The sequence below is a fragment of the Gigantopelta aegis genome, chromosome 9, assembly GCF_016097555.1.
Source record: "Gigantopelta aegis isolate Gae_Host chromosome 9, Gae_host_genome, whole genome shotgun sequence".
Lineage (NCBI taxonomy): Eukaryota > Metazoa > Mollusca > Gastropoda > Neomphalida > Peltospiridae > Gigantopelta > Gigantopelta aegis.
The window spans coordinates 27,924,407-27,947,677 of NC_054707.1; the positions used below are offsets into that span (position 1 = coordinate 27,924,407).

Sequence of the window (23,271 nt, forward strand, 5' to 3'; positions counted from 1 at the left end):
CATCTCCAACAGGTTGATGTGACGACTCCTCTCTGAAGGAGTCCACACCCCTGACAGATGTTGATCCAAAAGGTGTGCACCGAACCCCTCGAGAGAAGCATCGGTAAACAGGACCAACTCTGGAGAAAGTGGGTGTAAAGGAATGGCCTGGGACATACACTTGTCCACTAGACACTCTTGGATCGGAAGAATGAACCAAGGCCCCAATGGTATCACCAAATCCCAGTTGAGACCATCCCACACTCGGGACAAATGCCATTGAAGCGGTCTCTTGAACCGTCTGAACTGCACATTCAGCGATGCCAGCGATTCGAGATGGCCTATCAACACATGGAGCGTGCGCACTGACGCACTTTGCTCCACCAGAAGACGTTGCGCCAACGTCATGAAATTGTGAAGTCGTGAATCCGTCGGAAGAACGGACGCCTCCACAAGGTTGAAAACCACCCCGAGATAAGTAAAAACCTGCGTTGGCACTAATTCCGACTTGACCCAATTGGGAATAAACCCCAATCGGAGAATCATGTCGATCACGAACTCCACGCCCACGAGACATGCCGTCTGTGACGCCGCCGGAATTAACCAATCATCCAGGTAATTGTGCATCCGTATACCCAACAGATGTACACGCCCCACCACTGCCTTTACTACCCGAGTAAAGACGTGAGGGCTTGTGGTCAATCCGAACGGCAGAACTTGAAACTCGTAATCTCTGCCGTTGTAGAGGAACCGCAAGTACTTCCAAAAATCCCGATGGATTGGAACATGCAGGTAAGCGCCCATTCCCCCACCTGAAGCAAAGCGTGAACCGACTGAACCGTCTCCATCTTCATAGATGGAATAACGACGTAAGAATTCAGCGGTTTCAGGTTTAGAATTGGTCGCCACTCGCCATTCTTCTTCTGGGCGAAGAACAGATGGGAATAGAATCCGCAAACTCGTCCAACCCCGGTCTCGCTGGAAACCCCGGCGGTGGAGGGACTGGTATAGGCGATTCCCCTAGCCAGGCCATGAAATTCTCAAAAAGAGAAACATAGTCCCCCCGAGTCTGCCCCTGAGGGCGACCCGAAACCATCGCACCCTGAACGAAAGGTTCCGCCCACACAGTCGAGGGATAACGGCTTGAACCTCTACCCCGATCTAACAGGTCTGGATTGACCATCGGTGTAGACACAGGCGCACCCAAGAAAGCTGCAGTTTCCCTGAGCCCAGCCGAAGCAGACAACGGGACTGGTGGTGTCGGTTGAACCGGACCGTCAGGAAATTCGTACACGTACGAATCCTGCGCCGAATTCTGAACCCAACATACCACGTGTGGATTAGCCAACCCAGTTGACATAGCCACATGCAAACAATCTAAAAGTTGATGACGCTGTACAGGCGCCCCAACAACAGAAGGGACGCCCACTGGTGTCGCACCCGAAACAACGCCACCCGGCTCCGTGACCGAGACAACGTTGTGAGACTTTGCGATTTCGCCAAGTGGCTCGATCACCGAAGTAGCGCCGAAAGACGTGTTGGCCGAAACAGCGCCCTCGGACACCACGACCAACCCTCCACCAGAAGTCTGGTGAGACGAACGGCTCCGCGAAATGGACTTCATTCTAGAGTCGGAACTGAGAGACACAGTCATTCCTGCCACGACTGCACTCCCTCCGACTGACGCCCCCGTTACAACCGTAACAGGCGCCGCTCCACCGACGGAGGCAAAAGCAAATCCCCAGGTGGAATGGAGCCCGACCTGGAAGAAACCTTCCCTGCCTCAGCCAAAGCAGGGAGCAACAGCGCCCCTCCGCGCCAAGCGGCGCTTCGGGTTTACTGGTATCACCATGAAGATGGCGAACAGACGAGGAGGCGCCCTTGCGCCTACCACTTGTTCGCGAGCTCTTTGAACTGGACACAGACTTGCCGACCGACGGCAAATCGGTATGGAGCACGACCCCGGAGGTTGCCACTGTGCTCCACCCGTCCCGTTCACGTCTAATCATCCTCTTACGCTTGGCGTCTTTTGACAGCTTCTTAGCCTTCCCCCACGTGGCGGGGGACCAATTTACACAGATATGACACTGGCGTTCAAAACAACAAGAACGACATAACAAATGCTGATCAAACTGGGGCAGTCATTTAAGACAACCCCCCTCGGCACACACAACCAACCGGTTGGAGCCCGAGGAAGCCGTGTCAGACATTAACCCCCTGTGTAAATCACCCAAAAGACCTCGTATGACAGAGTAAAACAAAATTACAAATTAATAAACAAATTGCCAATTTGACAAAAAAAATTACTACAGAACTCGAACATGACTGCAATGGAGGACTGCAGAATCAAAAAACGAGGATATACGGTCTACCCATGCGCGGGTGTAGGTTATACATCTGGCAAGGGGAGATAATTCTGCAGTGGAGGTTATAACTCAGGGTCATATAGCATTGTTGTTGTGCTAGTACGGCAAGTTGAATAAGACTATTACTTTGTCCACCACTGTACGCACAGGAAAAGTGGTCATGGTTTTTTCAGATGATGAGGCATTGCACAAAGAATGTATAACGGATCTATTATATGACAAAATACAACAAAAAACAAACAGTGAATCGTTGGAAAACAAGACGTTTGTATGTCATTGCCAAAAACCTATTCATTCTCGGTGTGGATTTTAAAAGATTTTATTATTTATATATTATTTGAATAAAATCTAGTTGAAATATTATATTTTCTTCCTTTTATGTATGCTATGTGGACATTTGTTTATTTGTATGTTTTATTCACTGCTTTTTAGTGAAGGGGAGGGTTTTGGTGGGTTCGTCCTACCCCCACCACATGGCATTGATCATGTTTGACCGGCCTCTGTGGCATTGTGGTTAGGCCATCAGTCTACAGGCTGGTAGGTACTGGGTTCGGATCCCAGTCAAGGCATGGGATTTTTAATCCAGATACCGACTCCAAACCCTGAGTGAATGCTCCGTAAGCCTCAATGGGTAGGTGTAAACCACTTGCACCGACCAGTGATCCATAACTGGTTCAACAAAGGCCATGGTTTGTGCTATCCTGCCTGTGGGAAGTGCAAATAAAAGATCCCTTGCTGCTAATTGGAAAGAGTACGGTAGCCCATGTAGTGGCGACAGCTGGTTTCCTCTCAAAATCTGTGTGGTCCTTAACCATATGTCTGACGCCATATAACCGTAAATAAAATGTGTTGAGTGCGTTGTTAAATAAAACATTTCTTTCTTTCTTTTTTTGATCATGTTTGTTCAATTATTTATTTATTAATTTATTTATTTATTAATTTTTAATCAATAATTTCACAAAACTAAAAGAAAAAGTGTTTTAGAAAGAACACACTTTTTTTTAAATTATGTACAGGGCCAGCGGAGTGTATTTGAAATGTGGATGGGGTGGGGGTACTAGTAGTGTGCTGTCAGTTCAAAGGTTGTGGTGTGTGTGTGTGACAGTGAGTGAGAATACCTGTATTTGCGGCACTGAACTTGTTGGGGGTTAGGAGGCATGCTCACCCGGAATAAGTTTAAATATTAGATGGCATCTTCAGCCTTTTGAGAACAATAACAGGAAAAAAGATGAGACGATGGCCCTATCGGCCCTCACCTCTTTTGCAGCCCCTAGCTTAATACACAATTTGAAGAAGAAGAAAAATTGTTTGAGACATGCAAGTAACATACATACAATATAGACATAGAATAGTGAAGATGTGGTGTGCGCATTAAGGCGTAAAAAGAAGAAAAAAGTTTCTTGAAACCAACCCTACCTAAAAAAAAGAAAAAAAGAGCTAACCCTTTTTCCTTTTTTTTTTTTTTTTTTTATTATTATTATTTTAGGTTAAGAAGTGTACAAATGTAGTTTTTTTAAAACTTTAGACTGGCCCTACCTAATATTTTTAGTCATGTTCCTAGAAATATTTTTAGGCACAAAGCAGGATAAAATTTTATTTTCTTCATTTGTTAAACTCTATATTTGATTATTCCTTTGTTAATCTGTCTATAGGGGGCCTACTTGTTGGGTATCTCTTTTGTAAGATGTAATATGTATGTAGGATGCATTTTCTTTTTATACTAAGCATATTTGAAATTACTGACAAAAACACTACCAAAGGATGCTGTGATGGTGGTGTAAACAAATAACTCCAGTGAAAGTAAAAATGCTGAAATTAAAGTAATTGTTAGGAGTAGCCTGTGTGGTGGTCATGGGTTTACCTTCTCAGTGAGTCAGTATCTATGCCAAGTGTCAAAATAACCATGGGCCAAAATTATGAAGGCTGTTTTTCTGAAACACAGATGTTTAACATCAAATTTAAAATGTGCTGAGATGTTGTAATAAATAATATTAATTTTCTTTTCATTGTTGGTTATTCTAAAGAGACCGCAGAGCTTGTTTTGCAATGTGAGATTTGATTAAATACTTGAGGCATAACAGAACAAATTGTTTGTTTTTGCTACTGACCCAAAATCAAATTGACCATAACAATAAAATACTTTTCAAATTATAATCTAGAATTTATTTACATAAATATCCTGAAACTTGAAAGCTGTATAACAGTTATAACACTTTTACTTTTTAGGGGAGTATGTTGACTACATTATGATAAACTCTAGCATGGCATTGAAAAACCCACACTTTTGGACTGAAAATATAAATACTGTATATCTTCGCCTATAAGTCGATTTTTTTTCACCCAAAAATTATTTTATAACTTGGGGGGTCGACTTATAAGAGGGTTAAAAAAAATTCACCCAAAAATATTACCGTTTTGGGAATTATTTTAGAAGTTTTATTGTTGAAGTATGCCCTGTATTTATACTCAAATATGTTAATTTGACACATTAATTTTTTTATAACCTTTTTGGGGGGGGCATTATAACAGTTTTGGTTATTTGAAAAGGCGTGCGATCTCACTCACATGCCAAGACAACAGTCCACTTAATTAAAATAACAGTCATCACTAATAGCAAAAATGTAAACAATACTAACTACCTGTTGCCCGAGTTTATTTTGGGAATCTGGTCACTAGCATTAATGGTTGTTCAAACAATGTTTTGTTGGTGATTAACTTCATGAATATTACTGAGCTTTCCCTTAAAACAGACTAATCTCTGCAGTTCACTAGAGCAATAGATTGGACTATACCAATTCAAATCCCATAGGCGACCATGTTAACGTTTGTGTTTAAAAACACTATATGCAATATATCAACCAAACTATGACCCATAAATATCAGTACTACAACCCCTACCTCAAAGTATTAACTGCAGAAAATGGTACCTTTCATGGCTCATTTTCGGTATAACCAGATGTTTCTACAACACCCCTAGTTTTGCACAAAATTTGAGTACTTTTTTTTACAGGTACCCTACACATGTTCCAAGCACAAGGCTACTTGACATGGTGGTACTACATCAAATAAAATTGCATACATTTTTAGCCCAGATGAAACTAATTTTTTTTTACAACCAACACACTCACATTTATAACCAATCACAGGACTTGTGGTGTTAACTTCTCTATCAAAAGTTCAGTGTCCTTCGAACTTCGACCCAGCCGGAAATTAATTGGTATAGTGCTACCTATACTGATAACATACATGTTTCAAAAGGTGGCGAATCATGTGTTTTTATAACAACCAGGATCTGGTGTCTTCTAACATAAACTGACAACTTCACTGAAACTGTTGTTTTTACAGTGCAACCTAATATAATGTACACCTCACAAGGCACATGTATTTTGGACAGTTTTGTACAAATGCAATATGTCATATTTGAAAAAAATAATTTAAAAATAATACTACTCCTGAAGATATTTACTGTCAGATGTGTGTGTGTGCTCAGCTATATGTGTAGAGACAACATGGATATTCAGAGTACCTCAACTCCTTAAACCTATTCCATTGAAACACATGTACTTGACTGACCCCTAGATTACGAAGACCTTAATAGGCACATCAAAGAAATATCAGTATTAAAAAAATGCAATGTCTGAGGAAGGAAAGATCAACATGACTGCACCTGTATGAAGTAATGACTTCATGTCCTGCACATCACTGTTGGAGGGAAATCCTGTATGCTGAGTGTGGCTGTCTTCAAGTTACCATGTGCGGGAATTTCAAATCCATCAGCTATGCAGATTTTAAAAATGGACCATCAAAACCATTGGCAGCCACCAATATTCCTGACTATATTTTATGTATACCCTACTGTAGTTGGAGGTTTTAAATATTTGTAATATTTGGAATTATCATGCAGCTTTCACAAATTTATTTTTGATTCATTACTAAAAAAACATGTTTTTAAATGACATAATTACCCGAACATCTATTTTATTGCATTTTTTTCTAATCCAGATCAATACAATATGTATATTGAATGTATTCCTACAATCTGTAATCCAGCATATTATTTAGCTATTAACATTGGATAATACAGCTTTAACAATAAAATAAATTATCAACTTACACCAAGGTAGATAATCAAATCTGGAAAAATTGGTTCTAAATTTAGTATACACTTAAAATGCACTTCATGGGAGCAAACTAAGTGATTATTTTTAAAAAAGATTTGATCTGGAGACCTAAAGATATGTTTAACAAGCTTATTGTTATGTATAAATGAGAACAGAAGGCACAATAGAAACTAAAAATTTAATTATGGCTTTTTTTGTGTGCATAAAACTACAAATTTGTCTAAAATATGACTTAGCACCCTATAAGTATGTCAAAGGACAATAAAAATCAAGGTCTTTAAAAAGTTAAGCTTTCACAAGTACATACATGAAACATTAACTATGTTTATGGAAATTAAAGACATTAACCCAATATTGGCACATGTTATTTTTAATATAAAAATAAATTGCTATTAAAATCTAAGTTCAGCTTGCCTAGATATATTACCATATTTAAGAGTAGTTGTATATGGCAAGTCAAACACCATGTAAATAAAATATTCAAATCTTTATAGTATGAATTATAGGCCAAAACCAACTTTTCCTCAGTGCTAATTTTTATTCAAACTCCATTCAGAGCCATGTACAGTAATTAATGACAAGGTCAAGGTCATTGTGAACTTACATGGCCGAGTGACGGCTAATTAATCAAATAGTATAGTTTAATTTAATTAAATGACACAAATCATAATCTTTTTTATTATGCACTGAATATGTGCTATAGGTTGGACTATACCAATTCAAATCCCATAGGCGACCATGTTAATGTTTGTGTTTAAAAACACTATATGCAATATATCAACCAAACTATGACCCATAAATATCAGTACTACAACCCCTACCTCAAAGTATTAACTGCAGAAAATGGTACCTTTCATGGCTCATTTTCGGTATAACCAGATGTTTCTACAACACCCCTAGTTTAGCACAAAATTTGAGTACTTTTTTTTACAGGTACCCCACACATGTTCCAAGCACAAGGCTACTTGACAAGGTGGTACTACATCAAATAAAATTGCATACATTTTTAGCCCAGATGAAACTGATTTTTTTTACAACCAACACACTCACATTTATAACCAATCACAGGACTTGCGGTGTTAACTTCTCTATCAAAAGTTTGGTGCACCTCAAACTTCGACCCAGCCGGAAATTAATTGGTATAGTGCTACCTATAGGGACACACATCATTTGGTACAAAAACCAGTGTACTTTCCAGAGTTATCCTCCTTACATGTATTAATATGGCGGCAAAACGTGATTAACCGATGATACGTAGTGATCTGTTGTCAGTGTTGATAAATAAAGTTGTTGTCTGTGCACAAAACCATGCTGTACAGTGCCATACGGTAACAGTCAAACAGCTTTCACTATCTATTAAGGGAATATTTCGTTTTGATGCCATGTAGTTTGATTGGAATATTATTGCGATGTACAAAACGTGAAAAACAAAGTTTGTAAAATAATTTTCTTTTGTTCAGATATTGTACATTATTGTTCTCATGTGCTGAAACTAAGAAATACTTCAATATTTATACATTGTTTTTCATGGGTCGACTTATAAACAGGTCAATGAAAAAATAAGTTTTCAGGGTTTGAAATTAGGGACTCAACTTATAGCCGAGATCGACTTACAGGCGAAGATATACGGTACCAGATAGTTATGGTTTATGTACTTATCAAATACATGCACATGCTAAGCAAGTAACTGTGATCATATATTGAACATGAAACAAGTCGTGTGAATACTGCATGTAATGTGTCTCTTGAAATTAATGTAATTAGTGTTAAGTTAATTGGTGTTGTACCTATATTTACTTTAAACTATTAGTAAACCATAAGTGTACTTTTATATATGCATGTAGAATACATTCGTACAGGTATGTTTAGCGAGTCATAATTATTTCTTGCTGCATATTGGTTTTAGAAATCCACATTTGTAAAATACATGTACCAGTATTTTGTTTCTTTAATTTATAATTTATTATTCTCCTTTGGAGAGAAAAAAGTAAAATGTCTAAAGCAGTTTTCAATTGCTGTTAATTTCATTTCCAGTGGAAATCATGGAATGTCATGAATTTTCTTAGTAAATAAGTGTATGAACCACGATTAAGATAATTTACAGTGGACTTTTCTTAATATAAGTACTGAAAAGTAGAATATTTAGATACCGGTATGTTAAATATATTTATGTTAAAAACAGGCTCAGTGAAATCAGAATTCCTATCAGATTATGTAATTTTGTAAACACAAATTAAGTTATTTATATTAAAAAATTATAAATGTTGCAAAACAATACCACTATCATTTCTAATTTCATTTAAGTGTGCATGAAAAAGCATTGTTATACAAATAAACTTACATATAAAAAAGAAAAAGAAAATTAATAACAAAAAACAGTATATTTAATATTTTTAATTTCCTATTTATTTTTCATCATTTGAAAATTCAATATTTATTTCTGTAATTATATGTATGTTATTGATTTTTAAAATTTTATTATGTGTATACATATATAATTTTTTAAATTTTTTATTTTACATTTTATATATAGATATAGATACACGTACACGTACACGTACACACACACACACACACACACACACACACACACACACACACACAGAGAGATATATTTGTGTTACCGGAACTTTAATAATTTTGTTTGTGTTGGATTTGGGTTTTTGTTTTGTTTTGTATTACATTGAAATAATTTATTAAAAATAATTATGTTGAAAACTTTGATTGAATTTACCCTACTATGCAAATGAATAATTTGTGGTTTTAAACACGTATATCTTCAGATTAAATCGTGATAACAAACATCGAATAGCACCCGGAAGTAAACAGTGAAGAATGGAACGTGGCATTTTACAAATTAAAACTATGTTAAATGCTGTTACCATTTTTTTTTATTGCAAACACTCAAGTACTATCAGTCAAATATGTACATATTTAATGGTTTGGGTATGGTGGATATATGATCGAAAGTTGTGAGAATGGTAGGAAGTAGCCTACATGTACATGGTTGGGGGAACCCACGATTTGACTGAACTTTATTTTCCTCTTTTTTCTTCTTCCATTATTATTTGATGTTTTTTACCACCAACTGCAGAATTTCGTAGATTTTTATTATTTACTTTAATTTTTAGTCGTTCTACGCTTCAGTCACATACATGCTCATAATTAGGTCGGGAATAATAGAGTGGATATACCGATTGGTGTGTTACGGCAATACAAATTTAGAAACCGAAATTGTGTATAGTGCACAAATGCCACCTGTCGGAAAGTCTCTGATAGTACTCTATTCATTGTTTCCCTTTCAACGCAGACTACACATTAGGAGTCCATATAGGGACTGGTGTTTTTTCAGGACTCATAACAATTCATCTGCCCATGACCCACAGCTCTGGGATGTAGCTTCACTTTAGGGGGAAGTATGTAGTAGTGTTGGTATAAAGTATTCTTATATTGAGAGTCCATGGTTTGAATCCCATCAGTGGAGCTTGATTTATCTGTTACCTAAACTAAATACTGTTAGTAGAATTGCCAAAAATCACACTGTGACAAATGACCAGAAACTGTAAGTACAATCTGAGATACGTCACCAACACATTTCAGTAATTATGGGTATATAATACGTTTTCTAACCACAGAATCAGACTGCACAGTATATTGTCAGAGAATCTTTTATCTAAAGCTGGGTGCAGACAAGCATTAAAAAAACGCTGTGATGTGTGCTAAAAATCGATGCATGCCGCTCACGCATGCCTCCTTGCATCGCGTTTTCATTCAACCAACAATCAATCGAGGATTTCTGTATATTTTTTCCATCATGTGACATAATCATGTGACATGTACAAAATGGCAGAAAATATTCAGTTAAATTTTAAAAGCTGAAAGTGAAGAAGTGTACAAATAATACATTGAAAATAAATTATGAAGCCAAAAAGTGGTGCTACATATTGTGTTATTAACTTTATGGTACACCGAAGTACTGTACCAGCCATTTGTAATTTTTCTGCAATTTCTCCAAGTGCCACTGCCTTCAAAATCCTGTCACTGTGCTCTGTGTATTGACTTGGTACAGACCAGGTCGTTTATGATTCAATTCAGTAAAAAGGACCTCAGTTTTTTTTTTGTCCTCGTAGTGTCGGTAGATGGTGCCATTTTGAAAGGCCTTGACAGACAATTGGTTTATTTAAAAATCTTAAACAATGCAGAAGTAGATTCAGTCAAGACTATTGCGTTCATCTGTTCGATATCAAACATGCTTGATTTCTGAAAATGCATCGCAGCGTTAAAAAACACAACACAGGGTAGACACACGGTGCATTTTTACTGTGATTTGCAGCGTTTTTTAATGCTTGTGTGTGCGCAGCTTAAGTGAAATAAAAGGATAACCTGTCAAGCCTGAATATACATCTGTAGACAAATTTTGAATATGGAGGAGAAAATATGGTGTCAAAACTTTTAACTGACAAGGGGCGAGACATAGCCCAGTGGTAAAGCGCTCGCTTGATGTGTGGTCGGTTTGGGATCAATCTCCGTCGGTGGGCTCATTGGGCTATTTCTCGCTCCAGCCAGTGCACCACAACTGGTACATCAAAGGCCATGGTACATGTATGTGCTATCCTGTCTATAGGATGGTGCATATAAAAGATCCCTTGCTGCTAATCGAAAAGAGTAGCCCATGAAGTGGCGACAGCGGGTTTCCTCCCTCAATATCTGTGTGGTCCTTAACCATATGTCCGACGCCATATAACCATAAATAATGTGTTGCGTGCGTCATTAAATAAAAAAACATTTTCATTTTAACTGACATAGTAATCCTGTTGTTAATATGTATACTGCATGATGCAATAAAGATTTACAAATATCCTCACCTCATTGCAACCACAAGGACAACGAACAGCATTTTCATCCTGCATCACAGTTGGATCATTTGACAAATTTTCAAGACCATTGCTTTTTACTAAAAAATCAATGTTAAAGATTAAGGATTAGTTTCTTCATCCACATTAACTCTTAACATAATGTTCCAGCTAACAAATAAAGAAAAGTGCAGTATGACCTGCCCTATTTTTCTGTCATCCTCTCCAGCTTGAACGTTAATTAGATATAAGCACGGAAATAAGTTAAAAATAAAATGAAACTGAAATGGGTTCTTGTGCCCCAAGTTTGTCAAAAATTATGGTAATTTAAAAATGTTTGCTTGCTTTCTTTTAATATGAAATGCCAATAGCATTTTTAAAATACATAATTTTCTAAAAGTTTCATAGTCAAACCATGTTGTACTGCCCACTTTGGGACCCAACTGATTTTGGCATTATAATGAGTTTGGCATTATTACAGTGAAACCCCATTTAACGACCACCCCGGTGTTAAGACCACTCCACTATTAAGACCACTTTTTTAAAGACCGGAATATTTCCTTATCATTTTATAGGTAGGCCTACAACTACCCCAGTATTAAGACCACCCTGCTATTGCGGATTACGACAAGTAAAGTCTTGCCCAATTGTCGTTTTTAGTGCATTTCCACCGCGTCAAAGCAACCACATTATGATAGCAAAATTTCAACATTTTTCGTTTACACAAATGTTGAAAAATCATGCATCTAATGATTTCCTTGTTCTTGCTGATTGTTAACAAGTGACATGGGTACAGTCAATGAGTAATCATTTTAGTTTACTCTGTGGAGTAAAAGAAGGATATCGGTACTTTTAGTTTCTGGAAAACATTGTCACCAAGTTAATATTAATGATGATGTAACACACTGATTGGTTGTTTTCATACTGCAGTCAGTCAAGTGACCCACAAGCCTGCACATATTCCGATTACACTGACTATATATATACAAATTATGTAACTTATTAAGCGAAGCATCACTGCAATGGTTTTTAATGCCCAGCCCATAACGTTGATTACTCCGAAATTGCCTTGACACGTGTATATTATCGTTTAGTTGAATATACACATTCACCGTCATCCCAGCGTGACAGGGCGGATCCAATTGTTAGTTGGAATATCGCTCCATCAAGGTGACCGACTGATCTCATAGGTAACAAAACAAGTGTTATTTAGAGAGGCGACATTGACATAGTGAGTTTGTGTATTTTGAGCAAGTTGTGTCAAAGCGCTGAAAACAAAACATGAATGTTGTAGTCACTATCACTATTTCGATATACTTTTATACGCAACATCATTATTAGAAATGTCAAATTCAATAATAGACATGTTTTTTCATATAATTCAACTAATATTCAGTACCGGTATTTATAAATTCATACTGACATTAGTTCTTAATTCTATTTTAGTGCTCACTGTAAGTAATTCAAACAATAATAATGATATTTGCAATCTATTTCTTATGTTATAATTGTATATAATATGGAATCAACTTAAAAAGATTTGTAACCCACCAATAAGACCACTTTGCTAATAAAACCATATTTATAAAGTCCCATGGGTAGTCTTAATAGCGGGGTTTTACTGTACAAGTTTTTATCATTTCCACTCAGGTAAGGGCACCAAAGCTCAATCCTGGCCCCAAAGTATACTAGTTTTTTTTACAGAATTTCAGGGCTATATTAAAGCCCTCTTTATTCTGATTGATGTACTTGCAAGTAATGATAAACAAATGCCCAAAGAGAGGCTGAAATAAGGGACCTAACTGAATGTGTCACTCAACACATTGGCGGATGACAATAGGGGGCAATAAAACAGGGTAAATTTATGTAAATTTAAATACAGACTATCTGTAGTTGAATTTTTTTTAGGCGATAAGCAGGGATGACAATATACCGGAGGGTGTTATGACAAGGTTTGACTGTATATGCCATTTGAAATCTCTAAAACATCTATAATATCAACAATAAAAATTAGTGTTAATCCTTACCTGGTTTAGCTGGACTTTCACTAGGTATTGCAGCACTAGATACTTCATCACCTGGCCATTGTTCTGTGGATACATGGGTTTTCTCTTTAACTTCATCGATCCTGAGTTCGGTTTCAACAGTGGGCTTAAAAATAAAAATCATACATTTTCTGAATTATTCAATATCATTTCTAAAAGTCTAATCCACTAATCTAATCTTTACTTTAGGAATGCATTATTGAGTAATTAGCTAGAACTGGTGATGGTAACTAATAATCATCTAACAATCACAGCATAGTAATAGTGTGGTGGTGAATAATCATGCCAAAGTCAAAGAAACGCAAGAGTGGTGATGGTAATGGGTCAGAAGAATTGCGGAAGCGTCCTTCTGTATACTGTATTTTACATGTTAATGGCATTCAGCATCTAGATTTCACACCACTCTGTGAGGTCAAGGGCTTTGCCACTGAAAAGCTGGCTCAATTACATAGTGTTCGTGGCCTTGGAGAACAAAATATGTTGTGCTGCATCAATTGAGTCGGTTTGATTTACACTGTATATTCTGCACACAAATTTCTCTGTTGATTTTCTGATGGCATCTGTGAGTTCACCTACTCCTAAGCCACTGAGTAAGTGATGGTCCGCTTTGAAGCCCTTCCATGATGACTGCTTAGTGTGATTTGATATGTAAGAAGTCGTGTCGCATCCGGAAAGCACATGAAAAGGAAGAAGTGATGTTGCTGAATTTGTTGGCAAGTTGTTGAATACTTTTTCAATGGGTATATATCTCTTTTGTTTTGATGTTCCTGACATCATCCAGAGGCTCCTGCACTGTACACAGGGGAAATGGGAAACAAACAGCACAAGGACATCCTTATCTCTTGATGATACAACAACCATATTGAATCGGCTCTGGATAGCATGCAACACCAACCTAGTATCAGTCTCTTCGTGTAAAGCCCTCAGCGAAGCTAAATCGGTTGTGATGTTTGATGATTGAACTTCTTGTCTATCTACAAATCCGCCAGCAATAACAATTTCTGTATGGCGCGGTGCGTTAGCAAGCAGTTCATCAGACAAGAATTTGGCAAGATGGGCTGTTCTCTTGTAAAGCCATGAAATTTGACCAGTTTTTGGGTAGGGGTACATGACGATCTTCTACAACACATCTGATTGGTTGAGCATTCTTTTTGCGTCGTACTCTAGTGTTGGACTTGATAGACTCTTCCCAATATCTATCAAAAATGACATCCACTCTTTGATAACTAGTACCACTTTGCAGTACTGCCCGGATAAATATGTTTGCCTAGGTCACCAAACGTCACTGCATTAAGAGGTTTTCCAATTCCAACAACTAGTGCTTGCCCATCTATAATAAGGTATGATGCTTTATTTTGAAGATTAACTGTTTCAGGGCATTCAATACCTTCTGTGAATATATCAGCCAGTACTCACTTGTTTCCAGTGCAAAGTGTGCCATTCATTTCAGCAAGTGCTAGAGGTACTGACGATTGGCTTGCATCGTGGCTCAGTCACAAATTTGTCAAGTTGTTTTTGACCGAACTGTTTGGCACCAAGTAATGTCTTCTTGATAGCTTCAGTTTCGTCACAATGTTTTGAAGTGAACTAGACTGTGCAACATTGGAAAACACACTGGATCTTTGGAATGTATCGACTAATAATTCCTCATCTTCATTGTCCCCATGTTTGTCTTGCTGTTGTACCATCATTGTGATGACTAGTGTGATCAGGAGATAATTTCTACATTGAATATGTTTCAGTTGCTATTTGAGATCGCAGGTTGTAAGAAAGGGTCCACCTACACAGAGCTGACATTGTCTTTGTGACCGGTCTCGGTGGCGTCGTGGTTAGGCCATCGATCTACAGGCTGGTAGGTACTGGGTTCAGATCCCAGTCGAGGCATGGGATTTTTAATCCAGATACCGACTCCAAACCCTGAGTGAGTGCTCCGCAAGGCTCAATGGGTAGGTGTAAACCATTTGCACCAACCAGTGATCCATAACTGGTTCAACAAAGGCCATGGTTTGTGCTATCCTGCCTGTGGGAAGCGCAAATAAAAGATCCCTTGCTGCTAATCGGAAAGAGTAGCCCATGTAGTGGTGACAGCGGGTTTCCTCTCAAAATCTGTGTGGTCTTTAACCATATGTCTGACGCCATATAACTGTAAATAAAATGTGTTGGGTGTGTCGTTAAATAAAACATTTCTTTCTTTTTTGTCTTTGTGTTACCGACAACTCCACCACCTTTCTTGCCAGTGCATTTTAGCCACTCCTGTGCTTGATCGGGGTCCACCTGATTGAATCTACGGGCAGCACTCTTGACAACAAAATTACCATCTTTGAAAGCTGAGAGCACATATGAAGGAAGCTGGTGCATTGCTGCCAGACAAATAGGACCCCATCTTGCATAGTTGTAATGATCATAATGCATGAAGTACAGTAACATGAGACTAAAGGAGTGGATGTGTAAGTCACAAATGCCATAACACTGGGCTCGAGTAAACAGTAATAGAATAGAGACCATTAATTTCCATATACTGTCACCACGTTTAATTATTTTAATTGTACTACGACTTTGATGTAAAACAGGATATAATTTTAAGCAAGTCTTTCAAATTGGTATTAATTTCAAAAATTCAGATAACAATGTACATGTGTATTTCATAATTGAAATATTTTTATTTCAATGCACATATACAAATACTTAAATCAAATATATAGGCTAACCATTCAAATATAACTGTTTATTTTTCCACATCTATATTTACAAGATTACAAAACAATTATAAAATTATGATGTAAACTTGCCATTGCACGTTTATCATTTGGTGGCCATTTTTTTTTTTTTTAATTTTGGTGGGGGTGAGGGGGATTTAGAATGTCAAGAACTAAAAATTCAGCTTAGTAAGCATGGTTTTTTAAATCAGAATTATGTTCAAATTGTCTAGTGGCCATTTTCGTACTCTTAATAATTAAAAACATCACAGAAATATCTCAAATAACAATTCTCTGACATAAAAATAATCACCAGTGTAACAAAGGTACCTTAATTAACAGCATAAATGTTACATTTTGGGGTTAGTAAAAATATGGTGGCCATCTTGAAATGTTCAATGAAACATTACAGAAATATTAAATATCAATTCTAGGACACAAGAGAGAGAAATAGCTAATAATATCATAACTTTACTTGTTCAAATGCCGAAACATTACATTATTTTATTTTAGTAACCATATGGCGCCCATTTTTGTTTTGCTATTTTGAAGATGAAGGACTCGAAATCCAGCTTGGGAACTGACAAATTTGGATTCAGCATACCAAAATTATGTTCAAAAGTTTGGTTCCCCACTTTTATGCAAAAATGCTCCTAAGGCCTTAAATAAGGCCTTTTTTCAGAAATCCGTCTAGACTATGTCCCAAGCCCTATGTTCCTGGACAAGACTGGGAAAGAATGGAGGAGGGTATCCTGGAGCCAGTGTGGTCATGTGGCCCAGCCACCCTATCCTTCCACCTTCCCTCATTGACTTATTAGAGAAAACTATTCACGAGGTTACAGGAGAATGAGGAAGAGTGAGATATTGAGATTGATTATGTCTTTCTTTAGGACGATGACTAGATTTTCAGCAGCGACACTAACTAAATGACATTGCTTACTACTTCTGCAGCTTATTCTGTTGCACAAAATAATAATATCTCAGAATAGTTCCATTTATTGAATTCACTTTATGTTATTTTATTCTAATTGCTATCAATTTTAGTTGATTCCAGATGTAATGTCAATCCTGTATATATGCAAAAATATTTTTAGTGCAAATTAAAGTTACTTTTTCATATTTGTTTTTCAGTTTTAATGCATCTTTCTTATTTAAATCACGAAAACAACCCTCTCAATCGATTCCTCATGCCAAAATTATGCAGAAAAATGGCATCATTTGTCTCTGTATGATGTCTACTTAAAAAATCATGCCGATCAACAATTTTCATCAATAATCTAATATGGCGTCCAAGATGGCCACCAAAAGGACCCATGAGACAATATTGTCTGTTGGGAACATCAAAATTCGTTTGCTAGACACCCTGAGGATTACCAAAATGTAAGTTAGAAAAATATATCATGGGGGTGCATGGGAACCCCATCTTCCTACTAAACTAAATGTAGCTAAGGCATTCTTGATAGGCGGAAACACCTCCAGAGCCTTCTTTCCTTCATAGCTTTATCAATGACTCCATATCACCATACAAATTATTAACTAGTTCAGGAAATCCACAATGTCCACTGCGATCAATGACATCAGTATTTGATGACAACCCAAATGGTATCAAAGCTTAGTCTCTAGGGCGACCAAAATGTGAATGTCTGCATTCAACCAGAACTCAAGAATATGCTTCATGCTTGGAGGTGTACATTTGTGTATATATGTCATTGTAGCTTTGTCATCATTTCCTATCTGGTTGAATGTGCCATTTTTGGATCCTCAACCATCTCCAATTATGAGCCATGCTATACTTACAAACTAATGTAATCCCATGTTCCATAGACTATTGAATAAAAAACAAAAATTGTTACTCTGATCCTGCATGATAAACTTGTGGCAAGGGAATGTTATGTAGAGTGATAATTTGTAGACTGGCATTTTTTCTTACCTTACATGTTTGATGGATATCCTCTGATCTATGGATTTAACAAACCAATTGCAAACATATCTGTCAACATAGTTTTGGGAAAGATTGATGGTTCCACCAGAAAAGATGATATCATCTTTCACACTCATACTGAGAAACAATACCCACAGCCACCAACAAAAATCTAAGGAGTACGAAAGAGAAAGGTAAACTTTGCAGCAAAATTATAGATGTGACATTCATTTGACCCAAGTGTAGTTCCAGTGTTTCATTAATTATTAATTATTAATGAAACCAACAGTATCTTTGCCATTCTTAAAGAGTGGAACTGTTGTGGACCTCCTGAATCCGCTACTAATCCAATTTGAGGATTAATAGTCAGGTTAAGAATATTTAAAAAATCCCAGAAGTTCTGAAATACTTCCATTTAGCAAGGATGCTGCTGAGCTATATGTGAGAAGACCTAGATATCCAATCATACATATTGGTACATGAAAAGATTCTACAAATTGATAGTGGTTTAAAACCTGCAATAAGATTTTTGAGGAAGTATGTGTCACATGAAATGAATATTGTCAAATAAACACATTTTTTTATTCCAGATTCCCCATAGTTTACATGAATATTGCAAAATATACTGATCAACTGGTCATAATCAAGAGTAAACCTTAAATAACACTTTTTAGAAAAGACTTACTCATATATATTAAAACAATGTAAAGCCAAAATATATTGATTTCACTTCCACTGACCTCTAAAATGACCTTTAAATGTCACAATGGTGCGAGAACATACCGTCACCATAAACATTACCATAAACATTACCTAGCTTAAACAGATCTCAAGAAAGGTAAATCTGCATGGGTACGTAGCCTCTCCACAAACCCTACCCTGTATACACCTCAATAAGCACGGGTACCCATTTCTACCAAAGTTACCATGAATTATTTTTAAACATATGTTTTAGACATTAGTAAACATAATTTCGATCAGTTGATTTTTATATCATGTTTCCCTATAGTTTGCATGTAAATTGTAATATATAATGATCCATTATAATCATGTTTATGAAAAGCGAACTTTAAGTAGCATATTTGTAAAAAGCCCTACCCTCAAAGAATATAAAGTTAATTTGTTTCCTAATATGACCCTAAATGACCTTAAATTACTACTAAGGGTCAATTTTGCCTGGGTACCTAACCTTGATATAAACTGTACCTATACTCACCATAAACCATACCCTGTAAAGACCTCACTAAGCATGGGTATTTACTGCTAACAAATCATGCCCAAAATGTGGACATAACCCATTCAGAAATTTGATTAAATTCTGGATCTGCCCCAGAAAGACATAATTTCGAAATAGCTGATTTTTATATCAAGTTTCCTTATATTTTGCATGTAAATTGTAATATACAATCGAACTTGGTCTAATGGTCACCTCTATATAACAGCCACCTTTATTTGAACTCTATAGAACGGCCACCTGTTCAACGTGGCCAGCGGCCACTATTTGTCAGCAAAAAATAAGGTCAGAACCTGCATTAGTGGCCAAAATATTATTAAAAAAAAAAAATCTAATTCTTCCCACCACATATGATCGTACCAAATGTTTTTGTTTGCAGTTCGCGACGTAATCCCAATGCAAGTTACCATACCAATAGATTCGCGGCAACACAAAACTAATAATGAGTTAAACATGTTACCTGAGTAATAAATCCAAATTAAACAAATGTAAATTTCAGTTTTGTTATTTATTTATGACCCAACTGTCAAACAAAATGCTACCGAAAAATTGTACAGTAGAAGTTATGAGGAAGTCAGAGAAAGATCGTTTAAGTGCTAGAAAGTATTGGGGTATTGGAATCATTATAATCATATTTATGAAAAGCGAACTTTAGGTAGCATATTTGTAAAAAAAAACTACCCAAAAAAAAACCCCCAAAAACCCGTCATTTTCCTTAATTTTACCCTAAATGACATTAAATGACCCCCAAAATTACCTTTAAAGGTCACCTTTGTGTGGGTACCTACCCTCACCATAAACCATACCCTGTAGACCTCAGTAAACAGTGGTACCCATTTCTAACAAACTATACCCCAAACGTGGACGTAACCTTTCCCCCTTTTATTAAATTAAACATCTCCCCCTTTTATTAAATTATGGATCTGCCTCTGTAATTTCAATCAGGAAGCACCCCTACTAGATGTGTAATGGATATATCTATAAACCAAAGTAATAATATGAACATTATTGATCAATATTATTGGAAAGAATTAAAAGAAACCAATGATTTGTGTCATTTATAGCATATTATATATTCAGAAACAATGACCTTCATTTGACCTTGAAAATATCCCAGATAGCACAACTATGTTGGCCCAGCGTCGCCACAGTTGGCACTATTGCCTTCGCTGGCCTAACGTTGCCACGACATTGGCAAATGGTTGGTTTGGGCTGATCTCGCCCCACTTTGCGACCGTGACCTTCACCTTCAGCAGCCAATCATTTGTGTTTGAACAGAAAATATTTCCAGCATTAATTTCTTGAATTTAACCAGTCATGTACTTATTTGGAACATGATATAAAATCTTAATGAATATGAGTATTTTCTGCTTTAGAAAATGTATGGATTTATATGTAAAATTATGAAGGTTTTGTGTAAATAGTACAAAATAAATGACCACATTGAAGCATTTACGCCGAATTTACTTCTGCTTGAAAGTGTTGGCTCGACATTAGCAAAATACTCAAGTTAGAATAATAAATGCCGGTCATTATATTTGGTATGATAAATAATGAAACTAGAAAACAATTATCAATATTAAATATTTATAGTATGGAAATTCAAAACCATTATAAATATTTTACAAAGGAAATTTTAAATAGAAAAAATTATATTTAAAAAAATGTAACATGGAAGCAAGAAACTTTCATAGCAAATTAGTTTCCAAAATAGAATTAGAAAACGGAAATTTAATCACAGACCAAGCTGAAATATTGAAAGAAACAAAACGTTTTTATGAAAAACTGTATTCAAAACAGGAATTTGAATGTGAAGATATAACAAAATTAATTGAAAACTGTAATTCTAATATTCTCTCTGATAACGAAGCAGCAGAGTTGGAGGGGGAATTAACGTACGCTGAAGCTTTATTATTTCTTAAAAATATGAAGAATGAAAAAAAGGTCCTGGTTCTGATGGATTTCCAGCAGAATTTTTAAAATTCTTTTGGCTTGATCTGAGGCACTTTGTAGTTGGAGCCATCAATTATAGTTACAGAGGCCACTCACCCTTTTAAATTGTACTTATAAAATAGCATCTGGTTGCATTGCAAATAGGATAAAAACCGTATTGGACAAAATTACTGAAAAAGATCAAACAGGATTTATAAAGGGAAGATATATAGAAGAAAATATAAGGTTGATATATGACATTATGCAATACACAGAAACATATAAAATACCAGGTCAGCTATTATTAGTCGATTTTGAAAAGGCATTTGACTCCTGGAAATTTATTCAAAAAGCTCTAGACATTTTTAATTTTAAGTGTTCAATAAAAACCTGGATACAAACACTGTATAAAAATTCAGTTTCAGCTGTAATCCAAAATGGACATCTACCAGAAAGTTTTAAGTTATAAAGAGGCTGCAGACAAGGTGATCCGTTATCGTCCTACATTTTTATATGCGCAGAAATACTTGACATTTTAATACACAATAACAAGAATATTAAGGGAATTTATATTGATGGAGAAGAATATCTATTTCACAGCATGCAGATGATACTACTTTTATTCTGGATGGATCTCCAGAGTCACCGTATGGCACACTTACTACTCTAGACTGCTTTGCAAAAATATCATTTGAAGCTAAATTATTCTAAATCAAAGACTATATGGATTGGCAGAAAATTTTTCTCAAATGAAGTCTTTCATCATACTAGATGGAAATTAGATCTTTAAATCTAAAAGATATAGTTAAAGATAACTTTGAACCAAAAGTATTAGAAATGGAAAGTACAATGAAAATCTGGAGTGCACGAAAATTGACGCTATTAGGCATACTGTTAAAAACATTAATAATACCCAAAATAATAAATTTACTAATCTCATTACCAACTCCATCTGAACAATTAGTCCAAAAGTTAAATAAAAGATTTTATACTTTTATATGGGAAAATAAACCTGAAAAAATAAAATGTGAAACTATAATTCAAGATTATTAAAATGGAGGATTAAGAATGATTAATATTTCAATCTATATAACATCTTTAAAATCAACATGGATAAGAAGACTTACAAATGATTCAAAATGGATACATCTTTTTTCATCTATTACAATGTATCAATACATGATTTCAATACATGATTTAATTATATATGGGGATCAATTTGTTAGCAAGAAAATGCCAAATATAAGTAATCCTTTTTGGAAAGATGTTCTTGAACGCTGGAGAAAAATTCAATGTGAAGAAATCATTGAAAGTATAGACGACATAGTTGGAATCAATATTTGGCACAACAGTAAAATATTAAAAGATAAAAAACCTATTTTCTACAAAAAGTATGCTGAAAAGGGAATTATTTTTATAAATGATTTAATTGGTATACATGGTGGCTTTTTAACTGTTGACGAATTTATGGTAAAGTATAATATAATAATGAATTTTTTAGATTATACATCTTTAATTAAAGCAGTAAAATGTTTGATTGAAAAATATGAAAAATTAAATTGTCAAACTCTGAATTTTTTCCCTAATTATAAACCAGTTTATCCACAAAAGTTAAAGCAGATTTTAAAACAGAAACAAGGTTGCAAGGAACAATATAAACTGCTATGAAAAACATCACAAATTCCAAAATCACAATTAAAATATCAGAAAAAAGGTTTTAACTATTCATTAAGGGAATGGAAAATATATTATAGCATACCCTTTAAATGTACCAGAGATACAACTTTGCGGTGGTTTCAGTACAGAATATTGCATCAAATAATCGCAACTAACCTTATATACTATTCACTATATAGATACCAATAAATGTACTTTCTGTAATCTGCTGCCAGAGACAATGGAACACTTATTCTATGATTGTCATTTTGTTAAAAAAAACTATGGAAATCTATTGCAAATTGGATAACAAATAGTATGGGTGAACATATTACTTTTGATAAACATATAGTTATCTTTGGTTTGCCTAATGAACCAAACAGCAGTGTAGTAAATTGGATGATTATTAATATAAAATATTATATTTATTCTATAAAAATGCAAAAACAAAACTTGAACTTACAATCA

General features: G+C 35.7%; 1 protein-coding gene across 3 annotated transcripts in view; it reads right to left on the bottom strand.

Annotated features, from left to right (window-relative positions):
- The window catches only part of LOC121380389 (HORMA domain-containing protein 1-like), a 265,685-nt gene that overhangs the window by 83,421 nt on the left and 158,993 nt on the right, over nucleotides 1–23,271 (bottom strand). For all 3 annotated transcript variants that reach the window (XM_041509182.1, XM_041509181.1, XM_041509180.1), the window contains 2 exons: nucleotides 13,347–13,470; nucleotides 11,332–11,420 (listed from right to left, as the gene is read on the bottom strand). In XM_041509182.1, coding sequence (XP_041365116.1) covers nucleotides 11,332–11,420; nucleotides 13,347–13,470 — 213 coding nt within the window. The remainder of the gene's footprint in view (nucleotides 1–11,331; nucleotides 11,421–13,346; nucleotides 13,471–23,271) is intronic.